The sequence below is a fragment of the Neoarius graeffei genome, chromosome 14, assembly GCF_027579695.1.
Source record: "Neoarius graeffei isolate fNeoGra1 chromosome 14, fNeoGra1.pri, whole genome shotgun sequence".
In the NCBI taxonomy this organism is placed as follows: Eukaryota; Metazoa; Chordata; class Actinopteri; order Siluriformes; family Ariidae; genus Neoarius; species Neoarius graeffei.
Window position 1 is genome coordinate 11512739 of NC_083582.1, and position 22583 is coordinate 11535321.

Consider the following 22583-nt stretch of genomic DNA (forward strand, 5'->3'; position numbering starts at 1 on the left):
AAAGATCGTTAAGGTGTCGATAATTGTAGCATGTGTGAGAAAAAGAGAGTGTGTGTGTTTATTTTCATCACAAACAGCAGTGAAATTGTTTAGAAAATTCTGTTTACTGTGATGCCACCTGGGTTCAATCCCAAATACTTCTCTAATAGTTATGAAGGGCCCTAAATAGAGCGTAGACGTCACTGTGTGTAGTGTACTTATGTAGGAAGCAAGGCGCTGATTGGGTATCGGCAGCTACGGCGGCTCGAGAAGGTCATTTTCGTGACAGTCGGCTGTAGCGCGAAGGGAACAATGATGTCGGAGCAGGAGGCTCTGAAGAGGAACCGCGGAGGAGTGCAGCGGGTGGAAGGGAAACTCCGCGCCAGTGTGGAGAGAGGAGATTACTATGAGGCCCATCAGATGTATCGGACTTTATTCTTTAGGTAAGACGTATTCTTTATCACTGAGAATGATTAATTAAAGCAGCGGAATCCGGTCGTGGCCTGGCTTTTCCAGATCTTTCTCTCCTTGTCAACGAAGCGGTGTTCGTTTCCGTATTCTGATTGGCTATAGTCGCGTCAGTAATCCCGCCTCTCGCATCAGTGCTTCTCTCTGATTGGTTCGACTTGCTGTCGCTCACCTTCTCTTGGTAGCAGCAGTAGCTTCTTGCTGTAACGTAGATAAAAACAGCAACCATGGTTTTAAAATGTTGTCAGTGGTTGGATTTTGTGAATAATGTCTGTGTACTTTTGATATTAAGTGCAGTGTGTTGTTCTGTAATGAAAGCCCATGTGTTAGCTGTCTCTGTTAGCCTTGGAGCTAGCGTGAGGTGTTCATTCTGTAGTTTTCCTACATCTCATTTTATTCATATATATATATATATATATATATATATATATATATATATATATATATAAGAATCTCTTCCTTTTTCATCATCTCACCTAAATCTATTAAACTGTTTCAGCAAGTGATTAGTTATTAAAATGTACAGTGTAAGGAAACACACATTTCCAGCTGTTTTTATTTATATATATCAGATAGTAAAGGGAAAATATTTTATTCATCACTTTTTTTTCTTCCCTTTGCTCTTTGCAGGTATACATCCCAGTCGAAGCATGCAGAAGCCCGGGAGCTGATGTACAACGGGGCGTTGCTTTTCTTTAGTTATAACCAGGTATTAAAGTCCTTGTGTTCCTCCTGTAATTATCCTGCATTATTGATATTCTGCCTTGAGGAGTGAACACGCAAAACATCACATCAAGTCTGGAGCTGAATGAATAAACCCCGATCTTTCTCAGAACTTCCACGAGGCTTTTATTTCCCTCAGAAATGCCTAAATAAACCGTACAGATCAGTTACCCATCCATACAGGTATCAGGTCATGTGTCAGAGGGCACACTCTGTCCACAGTCCCGTCACAATGCTTCCTACAGTGCTCAGCATGAATGAAAAGTAACATTTTTAAACAATCTTTCAATGAACACAATTTCCAAAATGTTGACAAGGCAAAGTTTAATATAACATCTGTTTAACTTATAACGGGAAAGTAAGGTTAATAATATAACTTGGATTACACTTTTTTTCAGTTTTACTCAAATTAGGGCGGTGCAAAAATGAGTACACCCCACAACAAAAACTACTCCATCTAGTACTTTGTATGGCCTCCGTGATTTTTAATGACAGCACCAAGTCTTCTAGGCATGGAATGAACAAGTTGGCGACATTTTGCAACATCAATCTTTTTCCATTCTTCAGCAACGACCTCTTTTAGTGACTGGATGCTGGATGGAGAGTGATGCTCAACTCGTCTCTTCAGAATTCCACAAAGGTGAAGGCTACAAGAAGATCAGCAAAGCTTTACTTATCAGTCAGAATACTGTTGCAAAAGTGGTACAAAAATTTAAGAAACATGGAACTGAAACCATCTCACAGAGACGTCCAGGTCGTCTACGGAAGTTAACACCTCAACAGGAGCGTCTTCTGTTGAAGAAAATTGGCATGCGAGTTCACTGCAGTTATCTAAAGAAGTAGAAAGCCAAACTGGGGTGACTATTTCCCATGACGCAATACGGCGTACGCTGCAGAGGAATGGCACGCATGGATGCCGTCCACGAAAGAAGCCTCTCCTAAAGCCCAGGCACAAAAAAGCCCGCCTAGAGTTTGCCAGGGCCCATGCTGACAAAGATGAAGACTACTGGGACCCTATACTCTGGAGTAATGAGACCAAGATAAATGTTTTTGGAACTGATGGCTTCAAAACTGTACGGCGTTGCAAAGGTGAGGAATACAAAGAAAACTGCCTGGTGCCTACAGTGAAACATGGTGGTGGCAGTGTCCTTATGTGGGGCTGCGTGAGTGCTGCTGGTGTCGGGGAGCTGCATTTCATTGATGGCATCATGAATTCACAGACGTATCGCTCTATACTGAAAGAGAAGATGCTACCATCACTCCGTGCCCTTGGTCGTCGTGCACTTTTCCAACATGACTAAACACACATCTAAGGCCACTGTTGGATTTCTGAAGAAGAACAGGGTGAAAGTGATTCACTGGCCAAGTACGTCTCCTGATCTGAACCTAATCGAACACCTATGGGGAATTCTGAAGAGACGAGTTGAGCAGCACTTTCCATCCAGCATCCAGTCACTAACGCTACGTTCACACTGCAAGGCTTAATGCTCAATTCCGATTTTTTTGTGAAATCCGATTTTTTTGTGAGGTCGTTCACATTAACAAATATATGCGACTTGTATGTGATCCTCAGTATGAACGAAAAGCGACCTAAAAGTGTTCCGCATGCGCATTGCAGGATACGACGACGTCACACGCAGTGAGCATGGCCAGTGTTTACGGAAGTAAAACCGCCCGGTTGCGGTATGACCCATCCAATTTATCTTGAATAGCTGTATCCCCCCAAATGGAAATCAGCTCCCTAACCTCTGCGTCCTTCCATTGAGAAGATTCAGAACCTTCACAGCCCGAAGCGTCCCTCGCATTGATGTCATGCGCAGGGGCGCAGATACGTTTTTGGAACTGGGGGGGACAAAAAACTGGGGGGGACAAAGCTGCCAGCAAACCAACCCCAACCCCGATATGCCTGTCAAACTTGTGGGTTACCATAGCAACCAAGCTCGAGCTCGCAACCTGTGCAGTCTGCGCAGCTCAACCAACCGAATATCAGTCTTTGTTTTGTTTTATGTGAGTTGTTGCAACTATGTGTACACTGCCGTGCACCTCAATAAACCGAATGGTAATTAGTCTTTTGATTTTTCCGTGAGGTTTGCCTTATGCAAAGAAAGACAGCATAGACGTTTTTTCCTCCCTATAAGTGGGGGGGACCGAACGAGGTGAATTTAAATCTGGGTGGGACGAATCCCACCCGTCCCACCCTCTATCTGCGCCCGTGATTATGCGCCATGTTGTTGTAACTTTTTTTTGAGAGACCCGCCGCCTACTTCAGCGCAGAATAGTGACGTTTGTGGCTTGTTGATGACGTGTAAGTCGGATGAATGCGACCTGGCGGTTCAGACTGAAGTCGTATATGAAAAGAGCGGATAGGAATCGGAATTAGGACCACATATCCAAACGGCCTGGGTCGGATTTGAAAAAAATCGGATCTGTGTCGTTCATATTGTCAATAAAAGATCGGATACAGGTCACATATGGGCGAAAAGATCGGATTTGAGTCACTTCAGCCTGCAGTGTGAACGTAGCCTAAAAGAGGTCGTTGTTGAAGAATGGAAAAAGATTGATGTTGCAAAATGTCGCCAACTTGTTCATTCCATGCCTAGAAGACTTGGTGCTGTCATTAAAAATCACGGAGGCCATACAAAGTACTAGATGGAGTAGTTTTTGTTGTGGGGTGTACTCATTTTTGCACCACCCTAATTTGAGTAAAACTGAAAAATGTGTAATCTAAGTTTATATTATTAACCTTACTTTCACGTTATAAGTTAAACAGGTGTTATATTAAACTTTGTCTTGTCAACATTTTGGAAATTGTTTGTGTTCATTGAGATATTGTTTAAAATGTTACTTTTCAAAGGGGGTGCACTCATTTACGCTCAGCACTGTATTAGTTCTTTGCTAATAACGTACACTGTGTTGAGTGAACGCGCATCTCTGACTGCCTCACGGCGTTTGTGTCGTCAACAGCAAAACAGCGCCGCAGATCTGTCCATGCTCGTCCTGGAGGCTTTAGAGAAGTCCGAGGCCAAGGTCGAAGAGGACATACTGGGTGAGTGAGATGCTGTACATCATTTTTTTTTTTTTTAAACACGTGTAATTGTTAAGAATCCAAATCTTTACGCAGTCATTTCTGTACGGACTGTGTGTATGTGTTTCAGATTCTATAAACTGAGCAGTAGAAATATCTCCACAGATGAACCTTTTCGTGTTTTGCGTAGTGTTCGACACGTTATTTGTACATGGAAAACGTGCTGTGTTTCTTGACTATCTGCGTTTTGTAACGTAAACCTTTGCGTGTGCATGTTTTTTTTTCCGTAGAGCAACTGGTCAAGCTGTTTAGCCTGATGGACCCGAACTCTCCTGAAAGAGTTGCTTTTGTCTCGCGTGCTCTCAAGTGGTCGACGGGCGGCTCAGGGAAGCTGGGACACCCCAAATTACACCAGCTGTTGGCTGTCACCCTGTGGAAGGGTATTTCTAAATCGGACATCTTTCAGTTCGCCTTTCAGCATCATAATGAGACTTTTTTTTTTTTTTTTAAGCGCTAACTTCCTGTCCACGTTATTTTGTTTAGAACAAAACTACAGTGAGTCTCGCTACCACTTCCTGCACTCGTCAGACGGCGAAGGCTGCGCTCAGATGCTGGTGGAGTACTCGGCCGCTCGCGGCTTTCGCAGCGAAGTTGACATGTTCGTGGCTCAGGCCGTCTTACAGTAAGTGGTCTTTTAAAGATTTTTGTTTTGTGGCTCGAATTAAAAACAATATCAAGTCCTAGATCTCTGAAAATATTCCGGACTAGACGTGCTGCATTCGATTCAACTTTAACTCGGAAGCGTGAAGTCAGAGCTCGGAATGACCTCGTTTTCCAGCTACGATGTGCGGAATACTGCTACTGGTCGCTCTGTTTTTATAAGACTTCGTGTGCTGTGAGGAAAGACCGCAAGTCTTGAGCGATAGAGCATTTCAGCCAGACCCAACACGCATTCGAACCACTGGAGTAAGGAACTTAATCCAGTTTAAAATTAAAAAAAATAAATAAATAAATAAAATGAAGTTGTGGATGGTAATAGCTGTCAAAAACAAGCTAGACAGGATCTGGGTGAGGAAATTAAAATATTGTGCAAATCCTACTCACCTGATTAACATGAAATTTGGTGGAAAAGAGTAGCTTGGCCCAGGGAACAGCCCCTAACGTTTTGGAGCGGATCCGAGTCACACGGTGGGGTTAGATTAAGCATTTGGTATCCATGGAAGTCTGTGCTCGATGATGTCATACTAGAGCTGGGCGATATGGCCTAAAAAAAATACTCGAGTTTTTTTTTTTTTTTTCCACAAAAATTCAATTTTAATCCCCCCCACACTAAAAATCAAACTACAGATGACAAAAATGGTTCAAAAGAAGTTTTACCTTTTTGTTTTCACTTAAATTTCACCTTTGAGGTCAAAGTGCAACCAGAAGCCAAAAAACAAGCTTGTAGATGAGAACATCGCGGTAGCATCTGTGATTGCCTTCCACCGCACCCCATTCTTATCAGGCACACAGTTGGAAAATGTGTCCGGGACGGTTGCTTGCTTTACTTTGGATGGTGCGCTCGTGCTGCGGCTGTTTTCGTTCCGCTGGGAGCAGCGCTTCTCCCGCTCCGCTGCATGCTTCTGTTTAAGGGGTTGGAATAAATTCGTCGTGCTGCTTCCTTTGGAAGCAACCGTTTTCAAACACGCCTTACAACGAGGACTTGTTTGGTCTGACGCCGTAAAACCGAACCGATTCCAGATCACGGAGGACGTTACTCCTTTCTTGGGCACAAGTTGCGGCTTTCCCCCAGTCGCTGCCATGTCGCTTGTGTGTGTGTCTATGGCAAGCGCGCGGGAGGAGGGCTATAGTGTCAGTGCCCGATCCGTTCTGCACGTGCGCAGAGGGGCGCGTCGGTGGCGGAAGTTAAAACTGAGAGAAAACCGATTTTCATAAAAATGCATCGTCCTTAACTGTAAATTCGAATTAATCGATAAAATCGATTTATCACCCAGCTCTGTCATACATCTGAAAATCCACTAGATGGCAGTTGTGATGAAACATAGCCGGTGTAGGAATATGATGAACAACTCCGTATCCCAGTCCACACTCATGGGTATCGGTAATCCTCTAGGATACACGTGTAGCATGGAATTCCGATAGTTTTGGAAATGTATCCAGACGTATAAAGTGGTTGCGGTTGCAGATTTGCGTATCGTAGGATGGATGCGTTTGGGGTTTTGCTTATCCGTACAGACCGTTCTAAACGTGCAGGGACGGATGTGCTGCGTGCCGCCATTTTATATTCTCTCTCTCTCTCTCTCTCTCTCTCTCTCTCTCTCTGTGTGTTGGAGATCTCATTGCTCTCTCGTGCTTGCAGGTTCCTCTGTCTAAAGAACAAAACGAGCGCGTTGGTGGTGTTCACCACATACACACAGAAGCACCCGTCCATAGAGAGAGGCCCCCCGTTTGTGCAGCCGCTCCTCAACTTCCTGTGGTTCCTCCTCTTGGCAGTGGACGGGTACGAGTGTCTGATCTCCTCTCACATGTTCTTGTATGGCTGCTTTCATGTTTGCTGCTTACAGAAGAATCTCAGGATGGAGTACTTTTTTTTTTTTTTTTGTGCCGATGTGGAGAAATTGATCACTAGTATGGCTGACTTGACTGATTTAGCCTCGCTGTTACTTGTGTGCTCACGTGTAAAATGTGCGCTGGAGGATTAAAAACAAAAAGCAGAAATGTGAACGCAGCCTCAAGCCGTGATTTTTCACAGCACCGCCCGAGCAGTGAGTGTGTTTTTATATCTGTGTGTGTGTGTCTGTGTTCTCCCAGTGGGAAGCTGACAGTCTTTACAGTATTATGTGAACAGTATCAGCCATCGCTCAAGAGGGACCCCATGTACAATGAGGTACAACCACTACACTCTCGCACCCTCACCTTGCTTTGACACCTCACCTGTCGAATCGAACCGTTTTTAACCATAATATTTATTTTTAACACCTTTTTATCCCTCGCTGGCTGAAAGGCCTGAAGGGAGATTATGTCGTGGCGATTTCCGTCTTTCTATCCATCTTGGGAAGGGTGCTCGCCTTCTGAAATCAACTCCTCTCACAGTTCTTGGAGGAATTTCACCAGACTTGGCAGGATCCTTTGTTATATGTTGGTAATACGCATATTGCAATTTTGCTAAATTCGGTCGCATTTTACCAGAGTTCCAGCCCTTGACTGACAAAATTATACTTTGACAATTTCATGAGGTTTTTTTTTTCCCTTCTGAAATCAACTCCTCTCTCAATTTTTGGAGGAATTTCACAAAATTTGGCAAAAGGCTTTGTGATATGTCGGTAGTATACATATTGTAATTTTGTTCAATTCGATCGCATTTTAGCAGAGTTACAGCCCTTGATTAACAACCTTGTACTTTGACGTTTTCATGAAGGTGCGTTTTCCTTCTGACATCAACTCCTCTCACAATTTTTGGACAAATTTCTCAAAGCTTGGCAAAAGGCCTTGTTATATGACGGTAATACGCATATTGCGGTTTAATTTCGTTTGTGAAAATTTTCCCAGAGTTTTGACCCTTGATTAAATAACTTTGACCATTTCATGAGGGTGTACGTTCTTCTGAAATCACCTCCTCTCTCAATCCAGGGCTCGACATTAGCACTTGCCCGATGGCCCGGCGGTGTTTTTTACGTCTTTCGGTCCACTAAATTTGGCCAAACAGTGGCCCGGGCGGGCCAGTACGTTTTCGATACAAATTAACAAATTTTATTACTCATATTTTACCCAGAATTGTGAAGAAATTGTTCGTAAAATGCACCTTTTCGATACAAGGTCCAACATCTTTGTTTTCATCATGCTCCGCGGCAGGAGTGTGTCATCTTCGTGCATCTTCGGAGATGTTCGGCGCTGTTCAGAAGCGTCATTTTGGCAGGAAAATAGCATCTTGTAGACGAAGACGGTTGTGGTAAGGAGACCATCAGAACGGTGAAATTCAAATAGAAATATGTTCAAACTCCACGCTCCCCAACCTGGCCAAAGGCCAGGTAAACAGTTTAAATACGATCGTGCATAAATTAACTATCGGGTGTTAACGAACGGCTTCATTTTGAACTCGGCAGCCAATCAGAGCGCGCGACGTCACGCTCGGTTTACAACTCGCCAAATCGTAAAACAGCATTTCAACACGCGCTTTAGCTTCAGATGGTGTAAAATCGTTCAGACTTTGTATATTAATATCAAAATTTCAGGATACACTGCCAAGAAATATGGCTACATGTGTATCAACTTTTAGTGATTAAAGAATGAAGTATAAATGTTGGTTGCTATGACTGAAATAGAAGGACAGATAAAATAATGTGGTAAATTAGATCTGATCCCATATATTATATTATTCAAATATCCAAAGATGATGAAATCTATCAAAATAGCCAAACTAGGTCTACATTAGTTCATTACAACAAAAATAACTATTCTGACCCTCTCTGGTACAACCAGACCATGCTAAACCCAGTATACCCGCAGTTGCTAGGGTATCTGCTGTTGCCATGGCAACTGAGCTGCATTTGCAAAAATGTACTACTAGTTCCCCCAAGGACATATCCTGAAAATTTGGTGTTTATATCTTGTCTTATTAAAAAAAAAATACAACATTTCACCCCTTTTTGGCTCACCTGAGCATACCTGTTAATTAGCTAATAACAGGTAATTAGGGTTATAAATCACCCCCGAGCAGGTAAGGCTTTGCAAAAAATCTCACTAGATTATTCCCCAAAGTCCACCCTTTCAGGAAATGTATGGTTTGTCAGTGATTCTCATGATATTTTATTAATTAAGAAATAAAACTTCTTCATGGGCAATAAAAATGCCCATTTAAATCCAGCATGATGAGGGTTAGTATGCCACCCTCACCTTTCATCCAGACTTGGGACTGGCCTGTGTGTGTCTTGTGGCTAGTATGTAAAGGTGTATTTAAAAAGTTAATTGTATTTCTATTAGAATATCTACAGTGGTGCGAATTCAATATCTACAATGTTGAGAATATACGAGCCGAAGTTGAAACCATGACAAAAAAGGGAAATATGTCGACATCACACAGGGTGGGTTACAGGCAAAGCTTATTCTATAAACAAGTTGGTTGCACGGTGAAGCAAAACTTAGCTTATTCTAAAACTTATACAAACAATTAATGTAAAACAGTAATCAACAGCATGTGTTAAAGGAACAGTCCACCGTACTTCCATAATGAAATACGCTCTTATCGGAATTGAGACGAGCTGCTCCGTACCTCTCTGAGCTTTGCGCGACCTCCCAGTCAGTCAGACGCGCTGTCACTCCTGTTAGCAATGTAGCTAGGCTCAGTATGGCCAATGGTATTTTTTGGGACTGTAGTTAGATGCGACCAAACTCTTCCGCGTTTTTCCTGTTTACATAGGTTTATATGACCAGTGATATGAAACAAGTTCAGTTACACAAATTGAAACGTGGCGATTTTCTATGCTATGGACAGTCCGCACTATAATGACAGGCGTACTAACACCTGCAGCGCATTGATACGGAGCTCAGATATCAATGCGCTGCCGAAGCGCGCAGAAGGTGTTAGTACGCCTGTCATTATAGTGCGGACTTTCCATAGCATAGAAAATCGCCACGTTTCAATTTGTGTAACTGAACTTGTTTCATATCACTGGTCATATAAAGCTATGTAAACAGGAAAAACGCGGAAGAGTTTGGTCGCATCTAACTACAGCCCCAAAAAATACCATTGGCCATGCTGAGCCTAGCTACATTGCTAACAGGAGTGACAGCGCGTCTGACTGACTGGGAGGTCGCGCAAAGCTCGGAGAGGTACGGAGCAGCTCGTCTCAATTCCGATAAGAGCATATTTCATTATGGAAGTATGGTGGACTGTTCCTTTAAACGAACAGAGAACAAGAACAAAGGAAATTTTTAAATGTAACTAAGAAATTGATATAACAAGAAATGCAAATAATAAAATATCAGTGTGAACAAACAATAAAGATATATAATAATGTTAGCAAAATATGAACTTTATTTTCATTAATTTCACCTTAAAATGCACCAGAATGCATGACTATATGAATTGAAAAATCAATTTTCCGGGGGAGGGCCCCCAGACCCCCCTCTTTGTACAAGCACCTGCAGTGCTTGCAGCGGTTGCCTGTAGCAGCCATGGTTCAGTTACCGCACGCATTCAGGCAACCACATTTTCCATTTGGGCCAGTAACTTTTCAATTCCAATGGGCCACCAGTGGTAAATGCTTAATGTCTAGGCCTGCAATCTGTGGAGGAATTTCACCAAACTTGGCAAAAGGTTTTGTTATATGACAGTTATATGCATTTCGTTTAATTTGGACAGATTTTCCCCAGAATTATGCCCTTGATTATTAACAAACTTGTACTTTTTGGTAATTTCATCAAGGTGTGCTTGCTTTCTGAAATCAACTTCTCTCACAATTTTTATCCCCCGCTGGCCGAAAGACCCAAAGGGGGATTATGTCGTGGCGATGTCCGTCAGTCCCAGGAAGGGTACTCGCCTTCTGACATCAACTCCTCTCACAATTTTTGGAGGAATTTCACGAAACCTGGCAGGATTCTTTTGGTTTATGTCGCTAATATGCATATTGCGATTTCGTTCAGTACAGTCACGTTTTGCCAGAGTTTTGGCCGAGTTGCCAGCGGGGGATATTGTGCTCTCGGAGCACTCTTGTTTATTCTTGTGTGTGCGCCACTATTATTTGTTGTACATGTTGATTAGATTATCAGATGTGAATACAGTGGGGCAAAAAAGTATTTAGTCAGTCACCAATTGTGCAAGTTCTCCCACTAAAAAAGATGAGAGAGGCCTGTAATTTTCATCATAGGTACACTTCAACTATGAGAGATAAAATGAGAAAAAAAATCCAGAAAATCACTGATTTTTAAAGAATTTATTTGCAAATTATGGTGGAAAATAAGTATTTGGTCAATAACAAAAGTTCATCTCAATACTTTGTTATATACCCTTTGTTGGCAATGACAGAGGTCAAACGTTTTCTGTAAGTCTTCACAAGGTTTTCACACACTGTTGCTGGTATTTTGGCCCATTCCTCCATGCAGATCTCCTCTAGAGCAGTGATGTTTTGGGGCTGTCGCTGGGCAACACGGACTTTCAACTCCCTCCAAAGATTTTCTATGGGGTTGAGATCTGGAGACTGGCTAGGCCACTCCAGGACCTTGAAATGCTTCTTATGAAGCCACTCCTTCGTTGCCCGGGCGGTGTGTTTGGGATCATTGTCATGCTGAAAGCCCCAGCCACGTTTCATCTTCAATGCCCTTGCTGATGGAAGGAGGTTTTCACTCAAAATCTCATGATACATGGCCCCATTCATTCTTTCCTTTACACGGATCAGTCGTCCTGGTCCCTTTGCAGAAAAACAGCCCCAAAGCATGATGTTTCCACCCCCATGCTTCACAGTAGGTATGGTGTTCTTTGGATGCAACTCAGCATTCTTTCTCCTCCAAACACGATAAGTTGAGTTTTCACCAAAAAGTTCTATTTTGGTTTCATCTGACCATATGACATTCTCCCAATCCTCTTCTGGATCATCCAAATGCTCTCTAGCAAACTTCAGACAGGCCTGGACATGTACTGGCTTAAGCAGGGGGACACGTCTGGCACTGCAGGATTTGAGTCCCTGGCGGCGTAGTGTGTTACTGATGGTAGCCTTTGTTACTTTGGTCCCAGCTCTCTGCAGGTCATTCACTAGGTCCCCCCGTGTGGTTCTGGGATTTTTGCTCACCGTTCTTGTGATCGTTTTGACCCCACGGGGTGAGATCTTGCATGGAGCCCCAGATCGAGGGAGATTATCAGTGGTCTTGTATGTCTTCCATTTTCTAATAATTGCTCCCACAGTTGATTTCTTCACACCAAGCTGCTTACCTATTGCAGATTCAGTCTTCCCAGCCTGGTGCAGGTCTACAATTTTGTTTCTGGTGTCCTTTGACAGCTCTTTGGTCTTGGCCATAGTGGAGTTTGGAGTGTGACTGTTTGAGGTTGTGGACAGGTGTCTTTTATACTGATAACGAGTTCAAACAGGTGCCATTAATACAGGTAACGAGTGGAGGACAGAGGAGCCTCTTAGAGAAGAAGTTACAGGTCTGTGAGAGCCAGAAATCTTGCTTGTTTGTAGGTGACCAAATACTTATTTTACCGAGGAATTTACCAATTAATTCATTAAAAATCCTACAATGTGATTTCCTGGATTCTTTCCCCCCATTCTGTCTCTCATAGTTGAAGTGTACCTATGATGAAAATTACAGGCCTCTCTCATCTTTTTAAGTGGGAGAACTTGCACAATTGGTGGCTGACTAAATACTTTTTTGCCCCACTGTATATAAAGCATACAGGAATCTTCTGTTTGAGGCATCAGGTGTTAAATTCATGTCTTGTATACTGCGTAAGTAATGTTGCTTTTGTTTTATTTCTCATCAGTACCTGGACAGAATAGGACAGCTGTTCTTCGGGGTTCCACCCAAACAGTCCTCATCATATGGTGGCCTACTAGGTACCTCCTTAAAACGCCTATTTATTTATAAACTAATCGGAAATCACAGATCCGCCAGCTGGTACACACTTTTTAACATGTCTGAGCTCAGTGTTTTTTAACTCTGGACCAGTACGAGTTATCAGTCAGCATGTGAATCTGGAATGATTGGCAGTTGTGTAAGTGTTTGACCGCCTAGGAGCTCCGCCCCTTTCTCACATCGACGGGGTTGGCAGGTCTGAGGTTGTTTTTCGATGTTAGAGAAGTTTTAAATTCTTAAAACCAACCCGAGTTCCTTCCTGCAGTTGGACGAAAAGTGTCTGAGTGCAGGTTCATCTCCTGTCCGTCACCACCTGATCTGTTATTAAACGTGGACAGACGTTACGGAGAAAAATAAAGCTCGCTTTGCGAGTGTGAAGCTGAGCATGCGACCTCTGAATCAAATGTTTGCACATTGATTGTTTGCCTCTCCTTTTTTTTTTTTTAAATGTTATCTTCATTTTTCACTCTACCTTTTTATATTTTGCATTCCATATGCACTTTATATTTTATATGGATGAAAATCTGCTAATGGGTAATAATATGTAACAAATCATGTCAAAATTCATATTCTTTTATTGAAAAATTAAACTACATCATATTAAACTTTTATTTTATTAAACATATTAACAATTGAAAAGATAGTAATCACACTGGATTTTCAAAAAAAATCATCTGCGAAGTTATCAAATCTACGCTTATGCATGTTATTTTTTGACGGAAAAAAAAAGAAGTATTTTTAGTTTTTTTTCTCCTTATTTTACAAAACTCCATGCATATAAGAATGAAATAATCAGGTTTTTACAGTACTTAATGGAAAATATCAAAGAGCTTTCCAGAAAATGAGAATATAATTATTCAAGAAACAGGTGAAAAGATTCACGACCAAGAGCCAAGGTGATAACTTTTCTGTTATCACTTATGAACCGACATAACACAAGAATTCATTGTGAAGAAATCCTCATAACATAACAGTAGTAACTTACTATTAACATTAAGGATTGGAAACAGGACTCTGTGGAACAATACAATATTAAAACACATGTGGGTTAGTATACTTATGCATGTTACTTTTGACGGACATAAATTACCAAAGATGAATTCATTGAAATGTACTCTAATTGCAGTATAAGATCTGACTAGGGAAAGGGGAATATGAATATTTAAGTAACAGGAGAAATCTAAGACTAAAATTATATAGTAAAATTCATAAATGAAGACTACAACATGAGTATTGCACACAGCCGGAACTGTCTGATAGTAATATGCATGCACCATAAAGTAATAAATGAGACTTAAAATTTGGATTACAGCCATGGAAACATATTTCTGGGCCATCAATCTCTTCCTTTTTCCAACAAGTCCACTTAAAGCTCTCTGACTCCAGAAGGAGACCTGTCTGACCTGTCTGACCTGGTGACAAGTACACCCAAAACAAATTTTATTTATCTTCAATTGGGGGACGTCAAAATATAACGTGCATAAGAAATGTCCGTCAGATTGTAACGTGCGACTTCCTGCTTCCGTCAGGGACCAACACATTCCACACGATCATTCACCCTCCCGGCAAATTCTTTCAGTTGCACTGGCGTCAATTTTTGTTTACATCCATTATGAAGTATTTCAGCCAGTTCCCCGATCGCTACGGTTCATTTTTAGTGAGTGAAGAACAAATCTATACTTAACGTGCGTTACGTATTATGCACGTTAGCTTTCTTGACAGACTGCAAACACACACTGCTCAGGCGGCCAGTTTCTCCATCTTCTCGGAAAGCGATGATGTCATCAAAACTTGTGGTAGTGTGGATTTCCTGGAGGTTTGTGTATCATGCGGTGCTATGCCGGTCGGAGATATACGATACAGTCTTGTGTACGTTATTTTCTGACAGACAGCGATCCGTTGATTTTACCATCGATGTATTTTGAAAGCGGGCAGATTCCAAGGCGAGAATTAATTATAAATCAATTGGTGCTTTTATATTAAAGTGATTGATTACATATATTGTTCTATATTAATGTTTTTAGTTGGAATATTCTTATTCACAAGTTGATGTTGACTTCTGACGGACACAGTAACGTGCATAAGGGTCTTTTTTTAAAATGATTTTTTCGTGTTTAGAAAATGTGCAGGCCCATTGTATGTGGTTTTTTAAACACTTCAGTAAACCTGTTTTATGGAGTGTAGTTGATTTAATTCCCACAATAAGTTGTATAGCAATCAAACCTTGTCGAAGTTGGTTAGTCAGAACTGTTACGGTTGGGTGTCTAAAATTCACCAACTTCAAAAAAATTAATTCATGATTTTATTGGGAAAATATAGCTTGTGATATCTGAAGTTGTCAACATTATTTCTTAGAGCAATATTTTATTTAAACCAAAAAAAATCCAATTTATGTTTAAAATAGTGGATGGAGATGATTTTTTATACGTGTCTCACCATTATTACCCATTAGCAAATTTTGACTCATATATATTTCTTTTTATATTGGTAAGCGTAGTTTGGTCGGGCAGTTGCAAAATAAGAATTTCATTACCCAATAATAAACCGCTGTGTCTGTTATTGTGTACAACCCCTGGCAAAAAGTATGGAATCACCAGTCTTGGATGAGCACTCATTCAGACGTTTTATTCTGTAGAACAAACAGATCACAAACATGATACAATAACGCTACGTTCACACTGCAAGGCTTAATGCTCAATTCCGATTTTTTTGTGAAATCTGATTTTTTGTGAGGTCGTTCACATTAACAAATATATGCGACTTGTATGTGATCCTCAGTATGAACGAAAAGCGACCTAAAAGTGTTCCGCATGCGCACTGCAGGATACGACGACGTCACACGCAGTGAGCATGGCCAGTGTTTACGGAAGTAAAACCGCCCGGTTGCGGTATGACCCATCCAATCTAGCTTGAATAGCTGCATCCCCCCCAAATGGAAATCAGCTCCCTAACCTCTGCGTCCTTCCATTGAGAAGATTCAGAACCTTCACAGCCCGAAGCGTCCCTCGCATTGATGTCATGCGCAGGGGCGCAGATACGTTTTTTGAACTGGGGGGGACAAAGCTGCCAGCAAACCAACCCCGATATGCCTGTCAAACTTGTTGTTAGTAACCATAGCAACCAAGCTCGAGCTCGCAACCTGTGCAGTCTGCGCAGCTCAACCAACCGAATATCAGTCTTTGTTTTGTTTTATGTGAGTTGTTGCAACTATGTATACACTGCCGTGCACCTCAATAAACCGAATGGTAATTAGTCTTTTGATTTTTCCGTGAGGTTTGCCTTATGCAAAGAAAGACAGCATAGACGTTTTTTCCTCCCTATAAGTGGGGGGGACCGAACGAGGTGAATTTAAATATGACTCGTCCCCCCCTCTATCTGCGCCCGTGATTATGCGCCATGTTGTTGTAACTTTTTTGAGAGACCCGCCGCCTACTTCAGCGCAGAATAGTGACGTTTGTGGCTTGTTGATGACGTGTAAGTCGGATGAATGCGACCTGGCGGTTCAGACTGAAGTCGCATATGAAAAGAGCGGATAGGAATCGGAATTAGCACCACATATCCAAACGGCCTGGGTCGGATTTGAAAAAATCGGATCTGTGTCGTTCATATTGTCAATAAAAGATCGGATACAGGTCACATATGGGCGAAAAGATCGGATTTGAGTCACTTCAGCCTGCAGTGTGAACGTAGCCTAATAGTCATTCCAAAGTGCACCTTCTTGGCCTTCAGAAACACTAAAATAAACGAAGAAAATACATTGTGATAGTCAGCAAATGTTATTTTTATAGACCAAGCACAGGGGAAAAAAATATGGAATTAATCAATTCTGAGGAAAAAAATATGGAATCACTCAATTTTCAGGTAGAAAATAAGGACTCACCCAGTCAATTTCCTTTCCCTAAATTGACACCTGCCTCAGATTAGATCTGCTCGTTAGTCTGCAGTTAGAAACAGCGCAGTTATCACACCTTGGAGGGCTACTGGACCAAGTGGATTGGCAAGAATCATGGCTCCGACAAGAGAGATGTCTCTTGAAACAAAAGAAAGGATTGTCAAACTTCTTAAAGAAGGTAACTCTTCATGCATGGTTGCCAAAGATGTGGGCTGTTCACAGTCAGCTGTATCTAAGATATGGACCAAGTACAAACAGCATGGGAAGGTTTTTAAAGCCAAGCGTACTGGTAGACCAAGGAAGACATCAAAGCGTCAAGACAAAAAACTTAAGGCCATATGTCTTGAAAACCGAAAAAGTACATCAAAACAAATGAAGCATAAATGGGAGGAAGCTGGAGTCAATGTATGTGACCGAACCGTGAGAAATCGCCTAAAGGAAATGGGATTTTCATATAGGAAAGCTAAAAGAAAACCATCATTGACACCTAAACAGAAAAGAACAAGACTACAATGGGCTAAGGAGAAGCAATCATTGGCTGTGGATGACTGGATGAAAGTTATCTTCAGTGATGAATCACGAATTTGCATTGGACAAGGTGATGATGCTGGAACTTTTGTTTGGTGCCGTTCCAGTGAGATTTATGAAGAGGACTGCCTGAAGAAAACATCCAAATTTCCACAATCCTTGATGATATGGGGCTGCATGTCAGGCAAAGGCACTGGAGAGATGGCTGTGGTTACTTCTTCAATAAATGCACAGATGTACATTGACATTTTGGACAGTTTTCTTATCCCTTCAATTGAAAAGATGTTTGGGGATGATGAAATAATTTTCCAAGATGACAATGCATCGTGCCATAGAGCAAAAACTGTGAAAGACACATCCAGTCAATGTCATGGCCTGCAAATAGTCCAGATCTCAACCCCAGAGATGCCTACTAGTACGGATTGGCCGTATTTTGTACTGAAAAGTTACGTAAATACGATGTTACGGTAAACAGTGTTATTCTGTACGGAATTATTATAAAGTCTTAAATTCCAGTGAGTTGTTTTTAAATGTCCAAGCGACTTTTTCAATCTATGCACAATTCACGGCTATTTATTTTTATGACAACCACACATGCTGTGTGAGACATGCGCAGATTCTGCACATTTGTTCGAGCTATTTTCACAGGTCTCAGGCGTTCCTCCCACGATATACGGTAGAATGGCCGTGCATTACACCCAGTCAAAAGGGCAATGGATACGCGCACTGCAAACTGTGTAGAACTGACATTAACATCACTCATGGTGGTCGCGATGACTGCAGGCGGCATGTCAACTACAAAAAAAAACAAAAACATATGGAGTATGCTGAAATGGCGAGTCAGGCGGAAAGTAAATCTGGGGGTATCCAGCAGTTTTTTACGAAATCTGTGGATGAAAAGACACGGAACGTGACCCGTGCTGAAGCGGTGATGGTTGACCTATGCTTGGAGTTGAACTTGCCGATTAGTGCCATGAAATGTGAGTTAAACTTTTATTCAGTTTCTTTTCACATGTATGATTTTTATTCACTGAAATATCAAACACTGGCTGGACTTCTTTAATTCAAAGTCTTTTCAGTGTTGCAAGTGCAAATGTACATGTAGTATGATCAAAAACAGAATTTTATGATTAGTGCTGTTGGGATTGTGGCAAAAAATTGGTCATTCCACTGTTTGTTTTAAATACAATTATAAATGCCATTTTATTCAATGTCTCTTCTGAAGTATTATGCTGGAGTATTTATATATTGGGACATAATCTTAATGTCGGACTCTCTTTGGCATGAAATAAATTTTTTTTTTTTTTTAAATTTTATTAGAATCCATTAACAGGTAGAACATTTTTGCCAGGCAATATAATATAATACTTTTGAGGAGTAACATTCAATACCAATGATTGGTAGTCAACTGTAATGTCTGCAAACAGGGAACACTATTGTATTTATAAAAATGTGATATATTGTATGCTCTAGAAATTTGTTGAGTGGAAATTCAATTGAGATGGCTGCTCGTGTTTTGTTTATTCAATTCACACAACAGTACTTTTTAATTTGGATGTTAAACATATTGGTATATACACCTCTTATAATGGAAATGCGCATAAATTAATGTTACTGAAAGTCATTCCAAAATACTGAAAAATGTTTTCAAGAATACTGAAATTCAAAATTTGGGGTAGGCATCTCTGCAACCCAATAGAAAACTTGTGGTGGAAATTGAAAAAAAAAAAAAAGGTCCACGACAAGGCTCCGGCCTGCAAAGCTGATCTGGCAACTGCAATCAAAGAGAGTTGGCACCAGATTGATGAAGAATACTGTTTGTCACTCATCAAGTCCATGCCTAAGAGACTGCAAGCCGTTATAGAGATCTTGCAGTCACGTGACCGGAAAGTACACAACCGCCATCTTGTCGGTCAAAAACACCGCTGAATACTGCTGCACTCGTGTACAGAATGGATCAATTTCAACCGACGGACTACACGGCTCATTTTTCTAATGAACAGATAACTAGACATATGTCTAAAATAAACGATCTACAGATTAGTGACCCTTATGGCTTACCGGACGGAGTTTTCACGACCGGATTTTGAACTGCCAGCGGAATACCCGGACGTGTATAATTACCTCATTAACTTTCCCTCGCTGTTCAGTGGTGAAGCACTGCGTGCTTATAAATCTCTGGACAGTTATCTTTACAGAAATTCAGGATTTGTCAGCGACTCAGATGTGGCATCTTGTAAACAAGAATCCTCATTGGACGGGTAAGTCACTTAAGTATTGAGTATAGCACTGACCAGCCGATTATAGAATAGAATAAGGTAATTCCAGCTGTAATTCCAAATCGTCCGTCTTGTTTACATGGATCTGGCGTTGGAGAGGTAGAGGCTTGGCAGTGGAGATTTGAGTAGCTGTTTTCTGAGCTTAGTCAACAGGCCGGCTCTGCCTGTAGCCTCGCTTTTGCTTCCGCTCCCGGCGCCACCTCCTTCGCTTTGCTTCCGATAACAATCCACGGAGACCCCGCTGGTCTCACTATCTCGTCCGGAATGGTTTTTTTTTTTTCTCGTCCGGAATGTTGTGCATGCGATGGAAATCGCTACAAACCGTCATTTTCTGCTGGAAAACAATGTCCAGTAAGTCCATACGGTTGTAGTGGATATTGAAGTCCGGTACAGACGAACAACACGCAAAAATACACACAAAAAACACAAACGTGCACAGGTAGGGAGAGCTTGTAGCCGCAGCCGTTGTAGTAGAATTGTGTCTATAGTAGGGTTTTCCAGAAGAAAAGGTAGAAGTAAAAGCAGAAGTAGAACCAGAAGTAGAAGGCGGAATATGGCGTTTGACCGACAAGATGGCGTCTGTCACAATCTGGATCAGCTGTGACGTCACATGCAAGTGCTCCATATAAGCCAGAGGTGGGGCACCTAAGTACTTGAATGTTCTTTTGTTTGTCTGTTTTTCATGATTCCATATTTTTTTTCCTCAGAATTGAGTGATTCCATATATATATATATATATATATATATTTTTTTTTTTTTTCCCTGTGCTTGGTCTATAAAAGTAACATTTACTGACTTCCACAATGCTTATTCTTTTTTTTTTTTTAGTGTTTCTGAAGGCCAAGAAGGTGCACTGTGGAATGACTATTATTGTATCATGTTTGTGATCTGAGTTTGTTCTGCAGAATAAAATGTGTGAATGAGTGCTCATCCAAGACTGGTGATTCCATACTTTTTGCCAGGGGTTGTATATGGCAAATAAAAATCTTGAATCTTGAAATCCCAAAGTGCTGCGTATGAACCATAAGAGGTACGTTTTGGCGAATACGTCATAACTGAAAAATAAAACGCCGACTTTGGACAAGCCACACCCGCAGTAGCTCTCGAGACAAACTACACGAGCGCTATCGTGAACGTAGCGTGTGGCCTTCGTTATTCGCCGCTGCCGCACTTGAGTAGTTTTCTGATTTGGATTTGTAAGCGTACCATACCGTACTGTCTGGTGGAAAAGCACTACTGCACAAACATACAGTAAATCTCGAGGAGCTGCAGTGGTTTAATCCTTTTCATGTGTTCTAATGTTACAGGGAATCTGTTGAACAGTCTAATGGGGTCGGGAGACGAAGAGGAGGGTGAGGAAGTGCGTGAGGACAGCAGCCCCATCGAGCTGGATTGAACATCACACACCTCCAAAAACTGAATCAAACTCGACTCATTTTATTTTTTATTTTTTTCCTTTGCCTACATGTTCCTGGGATAAGTAGCTGCAGTTTTTGTTTCTTTTTTTTTTGTGTCCTTGCTCTTCTGTGTAGCTTCCAGAAGAGGGGATTGATGCAACATCTGGACTACTACTGCACCATCCACACCTCCCCTTCTCCACGAGAATAAAACGAATGAATAAATAAACTGCCGTCAAATGGAACAACACCTGAAGCGTACATGACATGAACACATGACACTCCGGTTGCGTCCCAGCCACAACAGGACGCGATTTATTTATTTAATTACTTAGCGACGCGTCGACGCTGATCCGGGTTTCAGGTACGAGTCGGACCCTGTTCTCGTTTGCCCTGACACCAGGTGACGCGAGTTTAGAATCACAGTAAAGAACAGACGACAGGAAGCGACAGCAGTTTAACGATCAAAACGAACTGGGCCGTGCGACCTGCAGCAGCGAGCGCGGGCGATAGAACGTTGTGAATTACGCACGAGCTTAGAGCAGTTCAGTTCAGCGAGCAGTGAGCCACGCCCACTCCCTTTCAACAGCGTCTACGCTTCGCTTTGCTCGCAAAGTGATCAAGGTGCGCTTCATGGTTCACACATTCACCTGCATACTTTATGTACATCCAGAGAAGAAAATGGGACATCCACTCGAGCCAGAACGCTCCACGTAACGTTCCACGCTGAACTGTAAACGTTTAACACTCACCGATCATCTAAAATAGTAAATAAGTACATGATCTGAGACAGTGCTAGTTTGTTTCTTCAGTTACGCACACAGTCACATGATGCTATACTGCCCCCAGTGGCCATGGTGGTACTGCATCGCACAGACATTCACACAGCAGCCATCTTGTTCCGGTTTAGTTAAAAGCAACAAGCATTTTGGTATCAGTAACGGAATGTATTGTCTGGAAAAAAAATTATCAATGCATCTCTAATTAATAATAGTTATCTAATTAAAATGAGGAGTTCTAATCAGCGTGTCGAGGCTCCTCGTCACAAGTAGTAAGTGCGTACGTGTCCATCGTACCACAGAGGTGTTTGCTGTAGTTTTATATTTTGAACAAACTTCACCACTACTCCTGTTATTCCTGCGTGTGTGTGTGTGTGTGAGAGAGAGAGAGAGAGAGAGAGAGATGTTAAGACTTATTTAAGTTTGTTGTCCGTAGTCTGAAGCGAATGCTTTGACTTTTTGCAAGCACTCAATAAATAAAACAGACAGGAGTGAACCATCAGGACGGTGCGAGCGTCACATGAGCCGTTTTTATTCACTTGGGTACAGAGTGTCTCGCAGGTTTCTGCAAAAACGCTCTCCGAATTACATAGGAAATAAAAGTAACACATCACTGATTCATTAGTGCTGTGAAGGTAATGTGATATTTCTTGTCATTTGTGAACATAATTAGTGACAGGAAGGTCAGGGATACATGAGTCTTCAGGATCCTCACGATGATCCAGCACTGCGTGGAATCACAGGTCACCGATTTTCAGGCTCGTGACTGCAAGGAGAGCCGCAGGAGCATGTCGGAGAGGTGAGCCATGTCAGGCTGCTGGGCCTGCTGCTTGATGTGCTCCAGGGTGCGCACCTACCATACACGAGTATGAAGAAAATGAGCAGAATTTCGTGAAATCAGGTGCGTTTTGTTTTGCCATCCACACTACTTTAGGCCCCGGTCAC

The 22583-nt window shown here is 41.8% G+C and overlaps 2 protein-coding genes across 2 annotated transcripts in view; one reads left to right on the top strand and one right to left on the bottom strand.

The window, feature by feature from the left end:
* Positions 1–273: 273 nt before the first annotated feature.
* On the top strand, positions 274–22143 carry get4 (guided entry of tail-anchored proteins factor 4). Its single transcript, XM_060939267.1, has 9 exons — positions 274–422; positions 1078–1156; positions 4135–4216; positions 4486–4635; positions 4739–4877; positions 6555–6695; positions 7007–7082; positions 12672–12744; positions 20770–22143. The coding sequence occupies exons 1-9, from the start codon at positions 292–294 to the stop codon at positions 20856–20858; spliced, it is 960 nt and encodes a 319-aa protein (XP_060795250.1). The 5' UTR covers positions 274–291; the 3' UTR covers positions 20859–22143.
* vps35l (VPS35 endosomal protein sorting factor like) overlaps positions 22131–22583 on the bottom strand; it is a 39514-nt gene continuing 39061 nt past the window's right edge. The window contains exon 30 of the mRNA XM_060939266.1: positions 22131–22491. Within this exon, the coding sequence (XP_060795249.1) occupies positions 22393–22491 (99 nt within the window). The 3' untranslated portion in view covers positions 22131–22392. The remainder of the gene's footprint in view (positions 22492–22583) is intronic.